A 19,811-nucleotide genomic window follows, 5' to 3' on the forward strand; every position below is an offset into this window, starting at 1 on the left:
TATTTAAAAAAATAAGAGCCATTCCCCAAAAGATGAGGTTATCGATACAATCAATTAAAAAAATTTTTTTAATGTCCTTCCTCACTATTGATGGGAAAAGTGCAGATTGGAATAATTCTGAGATATTACTTTATACCTATTGGATTGGCTAATAGGACAGAAGGAGAAAAATGACAAATGTTGAAAAGGATGTAGGGAACTGCGACATTGCTGCATTGTTGGAGGAGTTGTTAAATGATTTAACAATTCTGTAAAATAATTTGGAATTATGCCCAAAGGGCTATAAATCCATGACCACCTTTGACCTGGCAGTGACCTTGTTAGCTCTATATTCCAGTAGCAATGAAATACAAGAAAAAAAGAATCTATATGTATAGGGATATTTATAGTAGTAGTTCTCTTCTGGTGACAGGATGCTGGAGATTGAAGGAATTGAGATGAAATGCTATTCCATTATGGGGAATGATGAACAGGATGCTTTCAGGAAAAAGCTTACACAAGCAAATGCAATGCAGAATGTACCATATACAAAGTAACAGTAATATTGCAGGATGATCAACTGTGAATGATTTATGTTTTCTCAGTAATGCTGTGACCCAAGAGGACTCTGAAGGATTTTAAGATAAAGAATTCTGCTATCCCAAAGACAGAGCTGATGGTGTCTGAATACATGCTTTTTTTTCATTTTTTTCTTGAGAATTCTCTTTTTTGGAAGGATTAATGTTTTGACCTACACTAAATAACTTACTTTCTTATTGAGGGGGAGTGGGGTAGGAGGAAGGGAAAGAATTTGGAACTCAAGGATTTGAAAGTAAATGTTGAAACTTATTTTTGCATGTATTTAGGGAAAAGTTTTAAAAATAAATAAATAAAAATAAAGAAACACATTTAAGCAGATACACGCACAGAGTAAAGGTAAAAGGATGGAGTAAAATATATAATTGGTCTGTAAAACTTCTCTTTTGTTTCTCCTAAATCTTTTACATAAAATTTTCCATTGAGTTCTGGTCATTTTGTCACAAGCATCTGAAAGTTTTTCAATTTTTTTGAATGACTTCATTTTACTCAGGCTTATACTAAGCTTTGCTGGTAAGTTATTTTTGGTTGTAAATACAACTTCTTTGCTCTTTTAAATATGATGTTCCAAGCCCTTTAGTCTTTTAATATAGAAGCTGCCAGATCATGTGTTAACCAGATTGCAATTCCATGATCTTTAAATTTTTTCTCTTGTTGATTATAAATTTTTTTCCTTAACATGGAAACTTCAGGGTGGCTATTTTCTTCTGGTGAGTTTTCATCTTGGAATCTCTTTCAGGTAGTGATTGATGAATTTTTTTCTATTTCTGTTTTACCCTCTCATTCTATAAATTCAGGACAATATTTCTTGATGATTTCTTGTAATATATTTTAATCATAACTTTCTAGTAGTACAATAATTCCTATATTGTCCCTTCTCAATGTATTCTCTAGATTAGTTGTTTTTTCTAATAAATATTTCACTTTTTTATTTTTTTAATTTGACTATTTTTTTTTATTTCTTGGTGTCTTATAATGGCACTAAATTACCCTTGTCCAATTCTAGTTTTTAAGAAGTTACTTTCTTCCTTAAGGTTTTGAATCTCTTTTTCTAATTGGTTGACTTTTTTTCATAATTTTCTTGATATTCTTGATTTGGTCTTATTTAAATGTTTTTCTTAATTTTTCTTCAATCTCTATTATCTGTTTTTAAAGTATTTCAAAGCATTTCCAGGAATTCTTTTTGGACTTGTGAAGATTTGGCAATTTTCTTTAAAGTAGAAGTATCTTTTTTAATTGTGAAATCTTCTTTTAAGCATGATCTCAGATTTTCTCTATCTCCAAAGTAGTTTCTGAACTGGCTTATTCATTATTTTTAATTTTTATTTTAGGAGATTATTATTATAGACAGGTTCTAGTCCCAAGGTATTGGGGGAAAAGTGATGTCTCAAGTTGTTTTCTAGTTCTATTTGGGGGAGTCTGTCTTCAGGCACCCCTCTCCATCCAGGATCCCTCTAGCCTCACTGTCATAACAAAGGTTCTTGTTCTATGCAGTCCCTCTAGCAGCTACAAACTTCAACTCTACCCACCTCTGTCCTGGAACTGAAACCAGGCATTCTGTTCTCCTGCAAGTGCCTATAGCCAGTGAGCAAGACTATAGCCCTTTTGCTACCATACACTCCAGTCATGTACCCCTCCTTGCCCACTGCTGTATCCTGAGACAACACAACTGGATCTGGTATCCCATGGCAGTGGAGGATACTTCAATCTTCTCCTACTCAGCTGTCCAAGACCCACTCTGTCTGGTGAAAAGTTTTTGGCCAAGGCATCCAGGGTCTTTTGCTTGTTGGATTCAATGGATTCTGCCTTGAAGGTATTTACACTTCAGTTTGGTCAAATCTCTGCCCCAGGAAGTCAGGTTTTTCCTAAAGTTCTCCCAAGTTTTCTTAGGAGGACAACTGCTTTACCCTGACTTTTAATTATTTCTGCCATTCAAAGTTCACTTTGAGGCAATATTTTTTATCTTATTTATGGGAGAAATTTGGGAAGTCCAAAATTTCCTGTTCTGCCATCCTTCCAGAATCCTCTTCAAAGTGATGCCTTTTAAAGTGTTCTTTGACTCTCCACTTTTTCTGAGATTAGTTAATTATCCATCCATATTGTTTCTCTCAGATATGCTCCACTGTCAGACTGTTTCTATAGGATCTCTATTCAGATACTTGCTGAAATCTAATCAACTCTATTTAGGGACAGCTAGGTAGCTCATTGGATAGAATACCGGCCCTGGAGTCAGGAGTACCTGAGTTCAAATCTGGTCTCAGATATTTAATAATTACCTAGGTGTGTGGCCTTGGGCAAGCCACTTAACCCCATTGCCTTGCCAAAAAAATAAATCTATTTACATCCACAATTGTATCACCTCATTCACATATCTTCACTATCTTATTACTTTTCATATCATAGTTCTCTTTATTATTATTTTTACTGCCTCTTATAAGCACCTGAGAGATTGTAAAGTTAGGGTCCAAGTGGTGGGTCCATCATCCTTGATGGAGAAAACAGTCTGTGTAGTAGATTTTGTAAATCATTTTCATTTTTTCTCTATTTGTATTCTTCTTTGTTTTCATCCTTCAATAACCATGGGGTGCCATTCTTAATTTGATATTATGCCAAGCTCTCTTTAGGATAGTTTCACCCTCCATTGCTTCTCTCTGTTTTATGATATGGTAATGCTCATAATTGTCTATCATCCTTTTACAGATGAGTGATAGTCTAAGCTGATGTTTCCTTTGGTTGCCACATTTCTCCATTTTCCAAGGAAGTCAACTATTTGTTACAAAGGTGTTTCTGGGCTTCTTTTGATCTCATTATAGCAATTAATTTAGCATTGGTTTAACTTCTGAATGAAATTGTTATAGTATTGTTATTTCTGTTGTTCAGTTCCCATTTTAAAATTTTCAATAATTTTTCCAAATAACTCAAAAGTAAATGATCTTAATTATATACATATATTTTTTCTTATAGCCATTCTTTTTGTTTGCATAAATTCTAATCTTAGTCTGACAAGTTGATGGTCTCACTGGGTGCAGATAGCTGGTTTGTGTTTTCCTGTCTGTTAAAATGCATTTTTATTCTTTACTTGGTGTTTGCCATATCTAACACCTTGTAATTTTTTTTTAAATAACGTGTTCATAATACAGAGATATGGAGCTTCTGTACTATCTGCTCTTTTTGTCTTCTCTTATCTCTTTCTTCTGAACCATATTTTCCTGTATATTTTTCACATCCTTGGTTTTTCTCATCTTTGCACTAAAGTCAAGAACACCTGTTGATTTGATTTAGAGGATGTTATCAAATTGTTTCTCTTAATTTTTCTACAATATTGTTCTTGGCAACTGGTGTTGGTCACAAACATATTATTGCAGATCTTTTTACCAGTCATTTGTTTCATAATTCATTATGTTCAAATGTCTTGTGTAATAATATCTCTTGTAGTTGTTTTATTCAGTAGTTTTTAAGAAAACCTCCTCCATCAACTCTTTTCTCTGCCATTCTTCATTTTAACTGCACCTTCCCACTTTTTTATTTTAAGTATGGCAAAAATATGAAGATCAATATAATGCAATATCTCTACTACTTAACCATTATTTAAGGAGCTCACAAACTCAAGCTTGATCATCTTCCAACTGTGTAATTCTTAGCCCTCTTTGCATTGAAAAAGAGGGGGACTGCATAGAATTGAGGTCTATTCATTTAAAAAAATTCTTGGTTGCATGGGTTCTTCCCATTCAGTTATTTCAGTTGTATCTGATTATGATTCCATTTGGAATTTTCTTGGTAAAGATACAAGAATGGCTTGGCATTTCCTTGTCCAGCTCATTTTACAGATGAGGAAACTGCTACAAATAGGATTAAGTGACTTGCCCAGGGCCACATAGCTAGTATGTGTCTGAGACTATATTTGAACTCAGGTCTTCTTGACTCCAGGCCTAATGCTCTATCTACTACACCACCTAGCTATCCATTTCATGGGTCACCATGGCTAAAAATGTTTAATCCCCAAGTGGTTAGCCTACTGGTGGTGAGGCTATTCCTCAGGAAACAGAATAGGCCATAATAAAAGTTGTTCCAATATGATGGAATCTGTTAGAATTTGTGCTCTATTGGCATAGCTTCTGAAAACCTCTTAGAGTCAGCTCTATGCTGTGATGAAATTTCAGCATGAGACCTTTGTTCTCATCTCACCGATAAGGAAAATGAGACACAGGGAGAGTGAAGTACTTACACAAGTCCAAGGACTTAGAGCATGGATTCTTAATCTGAGGTCTATGAAATTGCTTTTAAAAAAATTTTGGATAACTATTTTGATAATAAAATTGGTTTGGTTTCATTTGTTTTAGGCATTTAAAAATATTTTCTGAGGAGTCCATAGGCTTCACTAGACTGTCCAAAGCATCAGAAAGATAATTATCACCTCTCTATCTAATAAATTCTAGTGAATCTCTATCTCCTCCAAGATAAAAAACAAAATTCTTTCTTTGGCATTCAAAACCTTTCATAAACAGTCCCCATGACCACATCACCCTGCCTTTCTAGTCTTCTTATAACATATACCCTGCCATCTCCTCTTCCACTCACCAAGGCAGACCTCCTGTTTCATAAACAAGAGAATTCGTCTCTCAGCTCTAAGCATTTCTCTTCCATATTTGCAATGCTCTGAATTTTCATCTCTGCCTGATTTTCTTCTGGTTCTGCATTCTACAGGAAACTTTTACCAACCTGAATGCAAATACCTTTTTTATGTTTTTTGCATTTTTCACTGTTTGTAGCCTGTTTGTACATACTTGTACACTAAGATGAGGAAGAAATTTCTGGTGTAGGCTCCCACTCCTTTCCCAGGTCATAGTAAATTCTTAAAAGTCTAATAGAAGTCATAATTCTTATGCTGCCTGTCTCCAAAGATGGTTGGGAACAACCTGTAAAGCTTAATGTGACATTCCCTCAGCTAAATCCCCAATCCTGAGGACAGTTATAGGGAACAGCTTAAGCAGACAGAGTATTCCACATGAGGTTCACTAAAAAGAGACTACTTTCTTTTTTAAAAAATTAGACCCATGATTGGATTGGCATAAGTAGCTCCCAGTGAGGAAATTCCTCTCCTTGAGCAGAATGGCACATTTCATTAAAACTTATATTCTCTGGGAGTTACCTAGATCACCAGGTTATGAAGTGATGTTTCTGGAAGATCTATAACCAGAATGCATGAAGGTGGGACTTCAATTATTCTAATATTAGTTATTTCTTTTCAAAAATTACAATATTGTTGTAATGGATAGATGAAACTTTGAGCTCATTTGGACTAACCCATTCATTTAGGAGATGAGGATACAGATGCCCAGAGATTACTGTTATTATAGTACCACTATTATTGATCCTGAGTCCTTATGAAGTATTTGGCATAGGTCATTTTGTCTTTTGTTGGTTTCTATTCTGAAGTTTTCTCTATACAATTGTAAGTTAAGGTAGAGACTTGTGCCTTGTAGGAGTTCAGTGAATCTTAAAGGCAGGAGAAAGTATTTTGAAATTGAAATTAAGAAGGCTTGGGTTCAAGTTCTTACTATATCATTTACTACTTATGTGACCATAAGCAAGCCACTTTCTCTGGGCCTCAGTTTCCTCCTACAAAACAGGGGATTTTGATTAGATAACTTTTAAGGTCTCTTCCAGTTCTAAATATTTGTTACTTTGAATGAAAAGAGATAAATGATAAAACATTGTGCAGGGAAATATTAATTTCTTACCATATTTGTAAAGAGTATTATAACCTAAGTTTTAAGCTAAAAATTTCACATAAGACTAGTCTAATTTTGGTGCAGAGAATGCTGATGCAGCACTATGCCTGCAAGAGGCATAAGACACTTTGGAAAGAGAAGACATTTTAAATTTCGTCTTCAAGAGAGAAATGTGCATGACTTCAGATTGTCTTTAGGACCTATACCAGGGAGGAGCAATGAAAAACCACTCTTGAAGACAAGTTAGGGAAACCAGCTCCTTAACATCTCCCTGATTTCCACTTTACCTCCCTAAAGATTTCAGGGGCTTTCTGTTTAAATGAGAGTTGAAAATCTTTATTGGTTGAATTGATACATCTGTTTCCCAGAGGGAGAAAACTCATTTAATCTGTGTATTTTCTGCTATATTCTAATTTAATTTCCTCTGATCTTTTGTTTGCTTAAATAGGTTTACTTGTCCTTTACCATTTGTAATGATCTTTTATGTAACTAACATTCAGTGGGAAGGAGTTATACTTCTTATATACCATATATGTATATGGTGAATGTAAGCAAAGGGATTTCCTTGCATTTTTTAAAGGATAGTGGCCAGGAAAGCTAGTGCCTTTTTTGTACTGAACAAAAATTTTACACTTTAGCCAACAATATTTAGAAAAGATAAGATTCTTTTCTAATATCTTTCCCCCCACCATGGTGACCAGCTTTATGCTCCCCTAGCATATATATATATATATATATATATATATATATATATATATATATATATATATACACACATATATGTAGAGAGAGAGAAATAGTCATATATACATATGGATTTTTATATATTCATATAAATACACACACACACACATACTTCTACTTCAGGTTTAGAGTTGATGAGAGCATCCTGATCTAATTCTGTATTTGCTTCTTTTCCATTATTTAAAAAAAATCTTAAAGATGTGTTCATCAGTAAGGTACTAGGGCACAGAAACAGAAAACTGCAACTGTGCCATGAATAATGGGAGATTCATTCATTCAAAAAGCATTTATTATGCCTCTATTATGTGCAAGGAACTGTTATAGGAATTTAGAGTACAAAGATAAAATCCTTAATACTTCAAGGATGTGTAATTTCATTAGTATGCATACTCCCTACATACCCTCCATATTCTTGGAGCACAGCTTCTGTATAATGCACAAGATAGACCTTGAGAATTATTCTAATGAATAAAATGCATTGCCCCTGTTATAATTCTTTCTGAACTTTGCTAGATTGCTCCTCAAACAGCAAAAATATAGAGTCCATTACTGGACTGACACTACTGTAAATAGGTGACCATGGGTTCTTTAAGAAGAAGACTGACAGGTCCTATTAACCTGGAAATGGTTCAAGTATGTGTATGAAAATGATTAGGAAAACTATTTGACTTAAAATGCTAAACTCCCTGAAGATATAGGACTTCTAGAATTCATCAAATCAAAGCAGGTATCAATTTAAATCCAAGTTTCTTAAACTATGATCCATGAGCTTGGGTTTTTATTTTGTTTTGGTTTTTGCAAGGCAATGGTGTTAAGTGACTTGCCTAGAGCCACCCAGCTAGGTAATTATTAGGTGTCTGAAGCCTGATTTGAACTCAGGTACTTTTGACTCTAGGGCCAATGCTTCTATCCACTGTGCCACCTAGCTGTCCCCATGAACTTGTTTCTTAAAAAAATATTTGAAAAGTCTGTTTCTATATGTTCAAAGTGGACCATGACACACAAAAAGGTTATGTATTCCTAATTTAAATAATGTTATTCATTATAAGAGGGAATGTCTCTTAGCTTTAAAGATCTCCAGGGAAGATAACCTCAACAGTTTCCCTTGGCAACCCATTCTCATTGTTATACAGTCAATAATAAGTTAAGGCAGATAAGGTATCATATACCATTGTAAAAATGGTTTGAAGGAGGAGGTAATTCAGGGTGTATGTTGGCAAGGAGATATAGAATTGAAGGAATATGGAAAGTATGTGAGAGAGAAAGCAGATCTCTCTCTCTCTCTCTCTCTCTCTCTCTCTCTCTCTCTCTCTCTCCATATCCTCTATTGGCATAAGCAACTACATCTTTAAACTAGTCTCCAAATCAGTATAAAATAAGTCACATCATTTCTCAACCTTTTGGCTAAGATCAAGTGTAAAATGAGAAGTCATATACACCACTGTTGAGGGCCAGCTTCTGTAGGAGTGAGGATACAGATGTCCCTGGAAATAAAGTAACCAAGGATAAATATGTATTCATGCTCATTAACAGTTTGGTTGACTCACCAATGAACCGTAAAGCATCTATGGAACTAGGTGTGTATGTGGGAAGTTTTCTAATAAATCTACAGATTTCAAGGATAAATATCATAAATTTAACCAGGGAAGCTGTGCAGCTGGGTTTCATTTGACTTGTCATTTCCAAGATAAGTTTTGTTATAAAAGTCTGGATATTCAACAATAAAGTCAAGATATAGTTTTCATGCCATTAAGTGTTGGTGCTTTCATGACATCTAAGTGTTCATGGGATATCTCTTCGATCTGGCTCTCAAGTCAACATTCAGATGCACACCTGAGTTGTCACTGGTAATATATCACCATTCCACCATCATTTTTATGTCTTAGCACTTCTTCTGCCTTACTAGTCATAGAAGCAAATTAAGTTGCTTTGCTTTGCTTACTCATATTAACAATGGATTAGCAAGTGAGAAAAAGAGGCTGCAGAGTGATCCATTTAGGATCCATTCAGAGCATTTTCTTTTCTCAGTATATTCATGACTTGACTTACAGTCTTCACCTCAATCCTTGTTCTCTTTGAACCCAGTGGTCTCCCAATTTCTCAGTATTTTAGCTTCCATGAACTCTTTCTAGTAAATATCATGGATAAAATTGTGTTGACTAGATTTGCCATGATGCTGCTCATGTGAATCTGCCCTGAGGACCATGATTACAAGTTATGACTCTGTGTCCAAGGACTAGTTTAGCTAAATTTTGAGTGATTCATCATTGATATACTAACTTTTTTGATTGCAGCAACTCTTCAAGGCTATCTATTAAACTGAACAAAGATGGCAAACCTCATTGTTGGAGGGAAAATCATATCTATGAAATCACTGATCTTTTCAGTATATTGAGTATTAAAATAATAGGTGTTTTTTTACTTAAAAGGCAGAACAAAAATCAGTATTTACCCAGACACTGACTAATTTGTCCAGAACCATGGATGTTGTTCATAGGGTTTTTCTTCTCCCTTATAGTAACAAAGTTCACTCATAATAGGATTTCCTCAGGACTCAGTACCCCAAAAGACAAGGGCAAGTTAGCCACTCCCTGATAATGCATATTTAATAACAAAGAAAATGAGTGAAAGTAGAATGCAGCAAGAAACTAAGAGGAAAAAAATCGATATCTTCAAAATGGCATTTCGGGGCAAGCAGGAAATGTTTTGCAATCTAAGACCAAACCTGTTAGAACAGAAAATCTTGCCCCAGATTCCTATGTTACATTTTTGAGATTGGTGATTACATACTTGGAGCTCTTTGGAGCATGGTACCTTATGAAGCATTATATGCATAACATTATAATAATCTCATAATATAAGAAATGTATCTTTAAAAAGTTACAACTTCTCCTCATCCTTCTGAAAAACAAACCATGAGATGTTTTCAAAAGTTTGATTGTAAAAAACCACAAAAACTTTATCTTGATTTTCATTCAAGCATAGTATTTGTCCTTAATGTTGAAACCTATCAGTATTATAATACATATCTATATCTATATCTATCTATCTATCTATCTATATATATATATATATATTATGACTATTGGCTTGTGTGAAATCCTGTTGCATTAATTTGAAAAATAACTCTGCCCAGTTAAATTAGTGGAAATGTGTAAATGATAGGATGGTGCCAGGTTTATTATAAACATTTATGTATGTCATTCAAGAGAAGAAATTTCCCTAACTGATTCTGTTTTTTTGAGAAAGATATAAAATTACTTAAATGAATTTTAAAGTATATATATATATATATATATATATATATATATATATATATATATTCCTAGGGAATTAAAAAGGAAAATATTTTCCCACAACAAGAGCAAAAGGATGAAGGTAATTTCATCTGAGTACTCTCTATCCAGAGCCTAAAAAGAGGAAACCAACTAAATATTGGAGAATGAAGAGAGTAGAGTTTAGCTTCCATAATTATAAATATATCCAATACTCAGGATATAGTTATAAGATCATGGATTTATACTTGGAACTGACATTAGAGAACATTTAGTCCAACTCTCTCATTTCACACATAGGGAAACTGACCATGAAGGAGAAATGGCTTGTCCAAGGCTATATAGAAAGAAAGAGTCATAGAGTTGGGATTTGAACCCAAATATTATGACTCCAATTTGAGTGTTCTCACCACCATACCATGTGGTTTTGCCTCTGAAATGCACAAAGACACAAATAAATATTGGTTTAGGACATGCCACCTGTTTATGGTATATGTCAATCTACAATCTCATTGCATCAACATAGATCCAAGCAAAAAAAAAATGCAAGCTGGCATATTCAATTCTGGGTGCCAGTCTTACAGGATTAAGGACTTTGCAAACAGACACTCTGATGAATAATTAAATAATTACTGGGGGGGTGGGGCTTAATTGAAAATCACAAAACTTGGGGAAGACAGTATCATTGACTTCAAGTATCACTGACTATAATATTGAAGAACATTTAGATAAGACTTATTCTGTTTGGATATAGATGTCATATGGACTTTCTCATGATAAAAATGCTCTGAAATAGAATGGACTGACTCCCTGGGGAGGCAGTTAACCCCTCATTACAGAAAATTTTCAAACAAAGGTTATAATCACTTCTTGAAGTTCTATGAATTATTACACCATTAGGCAGGAAGGTAAGTAGATAAGTTTCTAAATTCCTTTCCAATTCTGGGATTTAATGAATACCCAATTCCTTGTAGATTTATGCAAATGAATCAGCATCACCTTCCCTTTTCCACTGGCTAATGAACTTCCCATTCTGTGACAAACATTATGATGGTTTGTGAAGCATGGAACATTATGTCCTAGAGCAATTTGAAAGCAATGAAAACAATAATTTATAAAAGTCCCTTCCAGTTCTGGGATTTAATGAATACAAAATTCCTTATAGATTTATGCAAATGAACCCCAGCATCACGTTCACTTTTCCACTGGCTCGTAAACTTCCCATTTTGTGAAAAGTGTTATGATGGTTTGGTAAGCATGTAATAATCTGAACTTCAGCATTTTGATAACAACAATGATAATTTCCATGCCAATGATAATATAAATGGAGCAAAAGAGAAGCATAGGTTCATGGTCCAACCAAATATCCCCAAACCCAATTGTGGTAAATGTTACAAAACAAAAATAAAATGCAGTCCCAAAGTCCATTTGAGTTTCCAAAAATGGTAGAATTGCTGCTCCAAAGGAGATGTAGGCAACCACAGTGATGGCAATTAGTGAAATGGGAATATCAAAGTTTTCAATTACTTTTCCTATATCCCTTAAGCTACTGTGCAAATGGTGTGTTGATCTTCTCCACCACAGGTCAGGACTTGAATAGCTCCTTTCTCTTCGAGGAAGACCAGGTAACATGTATTTGGGTTCAATCTCCACAGAGTTTTTGAACAGTTCCACATTCTGGTGTTGTTCTGTCAGGATTTCATCAATTGTTTTATTGTCTTTTTGCATGCTGAAGTTATGACTTGGTTTTTTTGCCTCAACATGAAACAAGACCTGATTGACAAGATCAGAGTTTGTGTTTCTATCATTAAACCTTCCTTTGTGTGATAGTGAGAACTGAGGATTATGGATATTTTTGTAATTATTGTAAACCTTACAGAGGATGGATGCTAGGGCATCACCAACAGCTGTCAAAACCAAGAGCTTTAAAGGTATCCCAAAGAGAGCATACAGCATACATGCAAATTTTCCAAGTTTTGTTACAGGATACATTTCGTCGTAACCTAAAAAGAGAAGTAAAATGAAGACTTATCTTACAAGAATTCTAAGAGAATCCTTTACATGCCCCCCTCTCCCTCACCCCATAAAACACAACTACCTTGAAGATATGAGTTATAAAATTTTTGAAGATGTGGTGGCATGCATTAATGCTACTTCCAGGGACATGCATGTTACTTTTTAATTTCATTTTGTTTTTTCCCACTTACATGCACAGATAGTTTTCAGTATTTATCCTTTCTGCAAGCTTTTGAGTTCCACATTTTTTCTACTACCTTCTCCCCCCCCATGACAGTAAACAATCTGATAAAGTTTTTCATGTACAATCGTGTTTAACGTATTTCCTTATTGGTACTGTTGTGAAAGGGGAATCACAATTAAGGGAGGGGGGGAAACCATGAAAAAGAAAAAAAACATAAAAGCTTTAAAAAGTGAATATAGTATGCTTTGCTCTGCATGCAGACTCTATAAGTTCTTTCTTTAGATGGGGATGTCATTTTCTATATAGGTTTCTCAGGATTTTCCCTGATCACTGAACAGCTAGGAGTTGTGTCCACCATAGCTGATCATCTCACAATGTTCTCCTAGTTCTGCTCAATTCATTCAGCATCAGTTCATGCAGGTCTTTCCAGGCTTTTCTAAAGTCTAGTCATTCATGGTTTCTAGTTTTCCCAGTAGTTTCCATCAAATATTGATTTCTTATCCCACAAACTAGTGTCTTTGGGTTTATCAAACAGTAGATCACTATGGTTATTTACTACTCTTTGTTTTGTACCTAATGTTCCTCCATAACATTCATATACCAGAACTTGTTCAACCATTTCCCCAGTTGATGGGCATCCCCCTCAATTTTCAATTTTTTGCCACTACAAAAATATCCATGCTGCTTTTTAACAGGTTTGCTCAGATCTGCAAGCTTGGAATTTCCCAGGCAATGAGCATGTTGTCTGGATGATTACAGTTCACCTCAACAGTAGCTATTTTAGAGCCTAAGGCAGGGAGAAGCCAGAGCAGGCTGTTCTGGGCAGATAGAAGAAGAAATCAGTACTAGACTGACTTAATAATATAAGAAACTTAAGATCTTCCACACTGGACCAGACTCTGTCCCTCCCTCCAGCATGGTCTTTGGCTGATATATCAAGGATAGTTTCATTTTTAATTATGATTTAATTTTTCTAATTATATGCAAATATAGTTTTCAACATTCATCCATTTGCAAATTTATCAGTTCCACATTTTTCTACCACAGTCCCTTCCCCCTCCTCATGGCAACAAACGGTCTGGGAAAAGTTGTACATGTACAATTATATTTAACAGATTTACATATTAGTTATGTTGTGAGAATAATTAGAACTAAGGAGGGGTGGGAACATGAGAAAGAAAGGAAAATGATAAAAGAAGTTTTGAAAAAATAAAGATAGCATGCTTTGCGCCACAATTGGGCTCTAGTTTTTCCTCTGGATGTAGATGGCATTTTCCTTAACAGGTCTGTCAGAATTATCCTTGATCACTGAACTGCTGAGAGGAGTTTCATCCATCATAGTTGATTATCTCACAGTTTTTTAGTTAATGTAGACAATTTTCTCTTGGTTCTGCTCACTTCACTCAGCAACAGTTCCTGCAAGTCTCTCCATATTTCTTTAAAGTCCAACTGTTCAAGATTTCTAACAGAACAATAATACTCCATACCATTCATTAATATAACTTGTTCAGTCATTCCACAAATTGATGGGCATCCCCTTAATTTCCAGTTCTTTGACATTACAAAAAAAGTGTTGCTATAAATATTTTGCACATTTTCTATCATCTCCTTGGGATATAGAACTAGTATTAATATTACTAGATCAAAGGGTATGATCAGCTTTATTGTTCTTTGGGCACAGTTCTAGATTGTTCTCCAGAATGACTGATACAGTTCACAACTTCACCAACAGTATATTAGTGTCTCAATTTTCCTACATCCTCTCCAATATTGATCATTTTTCTTTTTTGTCATAAGTCAATCTGATAGGTCTGAGGTGGTACTTCATAGTTGTTTTAATTTACATTTCTCTTATCAATAATGATTTGAAACATTTTTCATATGAAATAAATAACTAATTTCTTCATCTGAAAACTTCCTGTTCATATCTTTTGACTATTTATTAATTGGGGAATGACTTATAATTTTATAAATTTGATTTACTTCCCTACATATTTTAGAAATGAGTGCATTATCAGAAACACTAGTTGTGAAAATTGTTTCCTAAGTTTTCTGAATTCCTTTTAACCCTGGCTGCTTTGGTTTTATTTGTCCAAACAACTTTATATACATACATACATACATACATACATACATATATATATATATATATATATACACATTCAAAATCATCCATTTTGTAATTTCTAATATTCTCAATTTCTTGTTTGATCATAAATTTCTCCCCTTTCCATGGATTCAACAAATTATGTCTTGATCTCTTAATTGGTCTATGCTATTGCCCCTTAGGTCTAAATCCTGTACCCATTTCAACCTTATTTTAGTATAGGGTATGCCTAGTTTTTACCACACTGTTTTCCAATTTTCCTGGTAGTTTTGGCAAATATTGAGTTCTTATCTCAGAAACAAGTACCTTTGGGTTTATCACACAGTAGATTACTATTTTTATTTACTACTTTTGTTTTATACCCAATCTAATCCATTGATCCATTACTCTATTTCTTATCCAGAACCAGACATTTTTGATGACTGTCCCTATACAATACAATTTTCACTCTGGTAAAGCTCTGGTAAACCTTCCTTCACATTTTTTTCATCAATTCCCTTGATATTCTTGACTGTTGCTCCAAATGAATTGTTACTATTTTTCTAGTTCAGTAAAATAGTCTTTTGGTGATTTGATTGGGATGAAACTGAATAATTTAAATAGAATTGTCACTTTTATTATATTAACTCAGCCCAATGAGCAATTGACATTTTTCCAATTGTTTAGATCTGATTTTTTTTGGTGTGAAAAATATTTTGTAATTGTTTTCAAGTTTACAGTTTCTAGGTTTGTCTTAAGAGGTAAATTTCCAAGTATTTTATGTTATCTACAGCTACAGTTATTTTATTTCTTTTATTTTTTACATTTTTGGTTTTTTTGGGGTTTTTTTGCAAGGCAATGGGGTTAAGTGGCTTTCCCAAGGCCACACAGCTAGGTGTCTGAGACCGGATTTGAACCCAGGTACTCCTGACTCCAGGGCCGGTGCTTTATCCACTGCACCACCTAGCCGCCCCAAAACAACATTTTTTTTAGGATTTTGAAAGGCAAATGGGGTTAAGTGGCTTGCCCAAGGCCACACGGCTAGGTAATTGTTAAGTATCTGAGGTCAGATTTGAACTCAGGTCCTCCTGACTCCAGGGCTAGTGCTCTATCCACTGTGCCACCTAGCCACCCCAAGCTGCAGTTATTTTAAATGGAATTTCTTTTTCTTTCTCTTGCTCTTGGACTTTATTGGTCATAGATAAAAATACTAATAATTTACGTGGAGTTATTTTATATCCTGCTACTTTGCTCAAGTTGGTTATTGTTTTTAGCAAATCACAAGTAGTTTTTCAAGTTGATTTTCTAGGGTTCTTTAAGTATACTATCATATCTTCTGCAAAGAGTGAAAATTTTGTTTCCTCATTGCCTATTCTAATTCTTTTAATTTCTTTTCCTTCTCTAATTTCTAAAGCTAACATTTCTAATCCAAGACTGAATAGTAGTGGTGATAATTGGTATCCTTGATTCACCCCTAATTTTACTGGAAATGCTGCCAGATTATCCCCATTACCTATAATGTTTGCTGATAGTATTAAATAGATACTGCTTATCATTTTAAGGAAAACTCCATTTATTCCTATTCGTAAAAGCATTTTAAATTGGAATGGGTGCTGAATTTGGCATTTTTCATCATCTATAGAGATAAACATTTGATTTGCTAATTTTGTTGATATGTTCAATTATGATAATTTTTCCCCTAATATGGATTCATCCCCACTTACCTGATATAAATCCTACCTGATCATGGTATTTTTATCCTAGTAATAGTTTGTTGTAATCTCTTTGCTAGAATTTTATTTAAAATTTTTGAATCAATATTCATTAGGGAGATTGGTCTATAATTTTCTTTATCTGTTTTGACTCTTCCTGATTCAGGTAAATAAGCACCTAAGTCATAAAAGAAATTTGACAGAATTCCTTCTTCCCCTATTTTTAAAAATAGTTTATATAGATTTGAAATTGATATTTGAATGTTTCAAATCGAATGTTTCATAGAATTCACTTGTAAATCCAATTGGTCATGGAGATTTTTTTTTAAGGTTTTTGCAAGGCAAACGGGGTTAAGTGGCTTGCCCAAGGCCACACAGCTAGGTAATTATTAAGTGTCTGAGACAGGATTTGAACCCAGGTACTCCTGACTCCAAGGCCGGTGCTTTATCCACTACGCCACCTAGCTGCCCCCATAGATATTTTTTCTTATGGAGTTTATTCACAATTTCTTTAATTTCTTTTTCTGAAATTTAGTTACTTAAGTATTTTATTTCCTTTTCCGTTCATCTGGGTTAATATTTTGTAAATCATCCATTTCACTTATTCTCAAATTTGTTTGTATATGGTTGGGCAAATAGCTCTGAATTGTTATTACTTTAATTTCCTCCTCATTGGTGGTAAATTTGCCTTTTTTACTTTTGATACTAGTGATTTGGTTTCCTTCTTCCATTTTTTAAATCAAATTAACCAAAAGTTTATCTATTTCTTTATATTTTCCATAAAACCAACTAAATTTTATTTATCAGTTCAATGGGTTTTTCACACAGAATTTTATTCATTTCTCCTTTGATTTACAGAATTTCTAATTTGGTATTTAATTGGGGATTTAAAATTCATTCTTTATCTAGTGTTTTAGTTGAATGTCCAAATTCATTGATTTTCTCTTTCTCTCTTTTATTCATTTAAATATATAAAATTTCTCCTAATAACTGCTTTGACTACATCCAATTAGTTTTGTATGATGTTTTTATCATTGTCATTGTCTTGGATGAAATTGTTGATTATTTCTATGATTTGTGATCACTTATTCTTTAAATTAGGTAATTTTTAGTTTCTCTTTTCATGACCTTTGATTACATGTAATTTTTATTGTATCATGATCTGAAAAGGATGCATTTAATATTTCACCTTTCTGCATTTGATTATGCCCTAATACATGTACTTTTTGGGTAGGTGCCCTATACCACAAAGAAGAAGGTCTATTCCCATTCAATTTTCTCTAGAGGTTTCTCATATATAACTTTTCTAAACTTCTATTTAGCTAAGAAACTTCCTTTTGGTTTATTTGGTGGTTAAATGTATCTAATTCTAAGACAGGGAGGTTGAGATTCCCCCCAGTATTATAGTTTTCCTGTCTAGGTCTCCTTGTAATTTGTTTAATTTCTCTTCTAAGAATTTGAATGCTATGCCACTTGGTGCATATATGTTTAGTAATGATATTACTTTATTGCCTATGTTACCTTTTAAGAAAATGTAGGGGCAGCTAGGTGGGGCAGTAGATAAAGCACTGGCCCTGGAGTCAGGAGTACCTGGGTTCAAATCCTGTCTCAGACACTTAATAATTACCTAGCTGTGTGGCCTTGGGCAAGCCACTTAACCCTGTTTGCCTTGCAAAAAAAAAGAAAGAAAAAAAGAAAATGTAGTGTCATCCTATACCAGAATGAAGTCAAAATGGATACAGGATTTAGACATAAAGAGTGATATCATAAATCACTCAAGAGAACAAAAAATATTCTATCTGTGAAGAGGGAAGAACTTGATGATCAAGCAAGAAATAGAAAACATTATAAATTGTGAAATAGATGATTTTAACCATTTCAAATTAAAGGTTTTGCAGCTGAGATTAGAAGGAATTCAGAAATTTGACAATTTTCACAGTGTTTCTGATAAAGGAGTCATTTGTAATATAAATAGAAAACTGAATCAAATTTTAATATTGCAAGGCATTCACCAGTTGATTAATGGTCAAAGAATATGAACATAGTTTTTAGATGAAGAAATTAAAACTATTTATGCTCATATGAAAAAATGCTCCAAATTATTATTGATAAGAGAAATGCAAATTAAAGCAACTATGAGGTACCACAACCTCACACCTATCAGATTGGCTAAGATAACAAAAAAGAAAATGATCAATGTTGGAGAGGATGTTGGGACATTATTACATTGTTGGTGGAATTATGGACAGAATAAGTCATTCTGGAGAACAATCTGAAATTATGCCCAAAGACCAATAAAGATGATCATTACCCTTTGATTCAGCACTACCAATAATAGGTATATCCCAGAGAAATCACAAACAGGAAAGGTCTCACCTGTTCAGAAATATTTATAACAGCTCTTATGTAGCGGTAAAGAATTGTATATTGAGGTCTTGCCCATCTACCAGGGAATGGTTGAACAATCTATGGTATATGAATGCTATGGAATATTATTGTTCTGTAAGAAATCATAGTCAGAATTTAGAGAAGCATGGAAAGACTTTCATGAACTGATGAGTGAAGTGAGCAGAACCAAGAGAACATTGTATACATTAACTACCACTCTTTCTCATTATTTTTTCCTTTCTCCTTATTTCTAATTTCTCTTTCACTCAATGACTAATATGTAAATATGTTAAATATAAATGTACGTGTACAAATTTTTCCATGCTGTTTACCTCACTGTACAAGGGGGGAGGAAAGGGAGGGTGGTAGGAAAATTTGGAACTCATAAACTTGCAAAAAATGAATGTTGAAACATTATCATTACATGTAACTGGAAAAAGAAAATACAATTTTAGTTGAAAAGAACATGCAAGGACTTTGGGTCAAGATGGTGAAGAGAAGACAGGCACAGTTCTAAAGTCTCCTGAACTTTCCTCATCTATGATATGAAAAAAACGTCTTAACAGAAATCCAACCCACAAAACCCAGAAAGAAAAGCCAGGAGAAAGAACATCTACCTCAGGGTTTGTCTTCCACAGCTGAGGGTGAGTCCAGGTACAGAGGGTGGATCAGCCAAGGATCAGCCTGATAAGGGCCTGGATTGGATGCCTGAGTGCCTGAGGGCTCGAGAGCCAGACCTGCTTGATCAGCTGTGGGGCTAGACCGCAGGGGCTTGGGTCTACTAGGGAGCAAAGGCACTGGTATTGGTGCTGCACCTCTGGAACCTGCCAAGAAGGCTGGGGGGAGAGTTCCAGTGCAGGGGAGCTGGGCTTCTCTGGTCTGAGGAACTCTTGAGTCCACACTTCCATTGGCTGAAGCCTCTTCCCAGAACAAACACAATTACAGACTACCTCTGCCTCAGGCACAGGTGTGTGAGCAAAAGAACTAGCCCAGCTGACAATAGGAAGAGGGATGACCTCACCCCCAAAGCCCACCATTGATTGAAGGCAAAAGTATTTAATAGCTTCAACCACTCCCTTCAGGCTGAGGGAGTAGGCT

General features: G+C 34.5%; 1 protein-coding gene across 1 annotated transcript in view; it reads right to left on the bottom strand.

Moving 5' to 3' along the window:
• Positions 1-11,521: 11,521 nt before the first annotated feature.
• Positions 11,522-19,811, bottom strand: part of KCNK18 (potassium two pore domain channel subfamily K member 18) — a 65,171-nt gene continuing 56,881 nt past the window's right edge. The window contains 1 exon segment of the mRNA XM_074236201.1: positions 11,522-12,330. Coding sequence (XP_074092302.1) covers positions 11,522-12,330 — 809 coding nt within the window.

Source organism: Macrotis lagotis, chromosome 4 (genome assembly GCF_037893015.1).
Source record: "Macrotis lagotis isolate mMagLag1 chromosome 4, bilby.v1.9.chrom.fasta, whole genome shotgun sequence".
NCBI lineage: Eukaryota > Metazoa > Chordata > Mammalia > Peramelemorphia > Peramelidae > Macrotis > Macrotis lagotis.